The 1707-nt window shown below is 60.7% G+C and overlaps 1 protein-coding gene across 1 annotated transcript; it reads left to right on the forward strand.

Moving 5' to 3' along the window:
• The first annotated feature begins 355 nt into the window (after nucleotides 1-355).
• LOC106695584 (tissue alpha-L-fucosidase-like) lies at nucleotides 356-1325 on the forward strand. Its single transcript, XM_014450093.2, has 2 exons — nucleotides 356-742; nucleotides 1056-1325. The coding sequence occupies exons 1-2, from the start codon at nucleotides 366-368 to the stop codon at nucleotides 1123-1125; spliced, it is 447 nt and encodes a 148-aa protein (XP_014305579.1). The 5' UTR covers nucleotides 356-365; the 3' UTR covers nucleotides 1126-1325.
• Nucleotides 1326-1707: the final 382 nt, after the last annotated feature.

Consider the following 1707-nt stretch of genomic DNA (forward strand, 5'->3'; position numbering starts at 1 on the left):
GACTCCCCACGGCCAAACGCTCTACACCCAGTTCTCTGTACACACCCGGCCTTCTACAACCCCACGGTTGAATCACTCCCACGACTGAACCCCGCCAGGAAGTCTTCCGAAGTGTTCATTAGACCACCAGCCGACCGCTGTCAACGCCTCTTTGCGTCTTTCTCCTTTTAAGCGCTAGAGGGCGCAACAGGGCTGGCGGACTAAGAGGGGAAGAGACTTGGTAGTCAAGCCGCCAGGACTGACCCGCCCCTTTTTCCTACCGAGCCAATCATTAGTCAGAGTGGGCGGGGCCTCGCGCCGCAGCTGCGCGGTGAGAGGGGATGGTGGAGGCGGAGGCGAAGAGTCGGAGAGTGTGGTCTCCCGAGATGAAGTCGTGGGCGATGGGAGCCCGGCTGCCGCTGCTGCCGCGGCTGCTGCTGGTTCTCGGAGCGGCCGAGTGGGCGCTCGGGGCTCAGCGCCGCTACACCCCGGACTGGCCGAGTCTGGACTCCCGGCCCCTGCCGGGCTGGTTCGACCAGGCCAAGTTCGGGGTGTTCGTGCACTGGGGCGTGTTCTCGGTGCCGGCCTGGGGCAGCGAGTGGTTCTGGTGGCACTGGAAGGGCGAGGGGTCGCCGCAGTACCAGCGCTTCATGAGCGACAACTACCCGCCCGGCTTCAGCTACGCCGACTTCGGGCCGCTGTTCACGGCGCGCTTCTTCGACCCGGAGGGCTGGGCCGACCTCTTCCAGGCCGCCGGGGCCAAGTGAGTGTGGCCGCGGGTGCGGGCGGCGCACCTCCTCCCGGGTCGGAGCAGTGGGCGGGGGTTAGGCTGGTGGGAACCGAGCGGGGGGAGGTTAGGCGACTCGCCCCGGGTCACACAGCCATCTGCCTGACTTAAGGTACCCCGGGTCATGAGTTGTGGCCCCGGAAGGATGCAGAATTGAACGTGACATGCCTGATCATAAGGGGAGGGTGCGTCCGGTTGGGAATTAGGAGGAAGTACAAGTTTCAAGGAGGTGGTGGGTGGGAAAGCCCTCAGTGGATGGAGCTGCGTGATATCTCATCGTCCGTTCCAGGCTGACAAGAAAATCGGGACTCCAGGATTGTAAGCCCGCGGCATGGAGTCTGGTCCTAGTTCAACTGTGAACTTGACCAAGGCATTTCACCTCCCTGCAGCCTCCAAAGTGCATGCCTATGGAAAGGGATTGTATTGGTTCCTTTCAGCTTTACTATCTCCGGGAGGGGAAGGGAGGGGCGTTCTGGTGTGCACTGTGTTTGGGCAACAGTACAGATTCTCATTCATCTGCTCTCCTCGGTGCTTTGCACATTAAAATGCTCAAGAAGTGCGTGCATTGTCGTGAGAGCTGTTGGAGCTTGCGTGTGGATGGTGGGGAGAACCGAAAGTGTAGCGTGCTGGGATGGGGAAGAGAGAGGCAGGGACCCAGGGCGCTGTGGAAGGCCGGGGCCAGTCCTGAAGCAGTAATGCTCTAGGGCAGTACGTGGCCAGGTGTCCAGTCAGGGAGTGGTTACCCTCAGGATTAGTAGGGTAGTGACTGCTGGGAGTGACGGGGGTTGGAGGAAACTAAGAATGGAGACAGGGAGGTTTCCAGGCTCCTGGCTTAGAGCAGTCCTCTACCGTCGTCTCTTCAGTCATCTTCCAGGTTTTAGTTTCGCTGAGACTTTCAGATCCCTTGTCCTGCCCTGGCCGGGTGGCTCATTTAGTAAGAG

The sequence above is a fragment of the Myotis lucifugus genome, unplaced genomic scaffold, assembly GCF_000147115.1.
Source record: "Myotis lucifugus unplaced genomic scaffold, Myoluc2.0 scaffold_1727, whole genome shotgun sequence".
Classification (NCBI taxonomy): Eukaryota; Metazoa; Chordata; class Mammalia; order Chiroptera; family Vespertilionidae; genus Myotis; species Myotis lucifugus.

Excerpts from the sequence above, each read along its gene's own strand:
- LOC106695584 (XM_014450093.2), top strand. The coding sequence starts at position 366 with ATGAAGTCGTGGGCGATGGGAGCCCGGCTGCCGCTGCTGCCGCGGCTG. Across the intron at positions 743-1,055 it reads TTCCAGGCCGCCGGGGCCAA|GCTGACAAGAAAATCGGGAC; the intron begins GTGAGTGTGGCC and ends CGTCCGTTCCAG.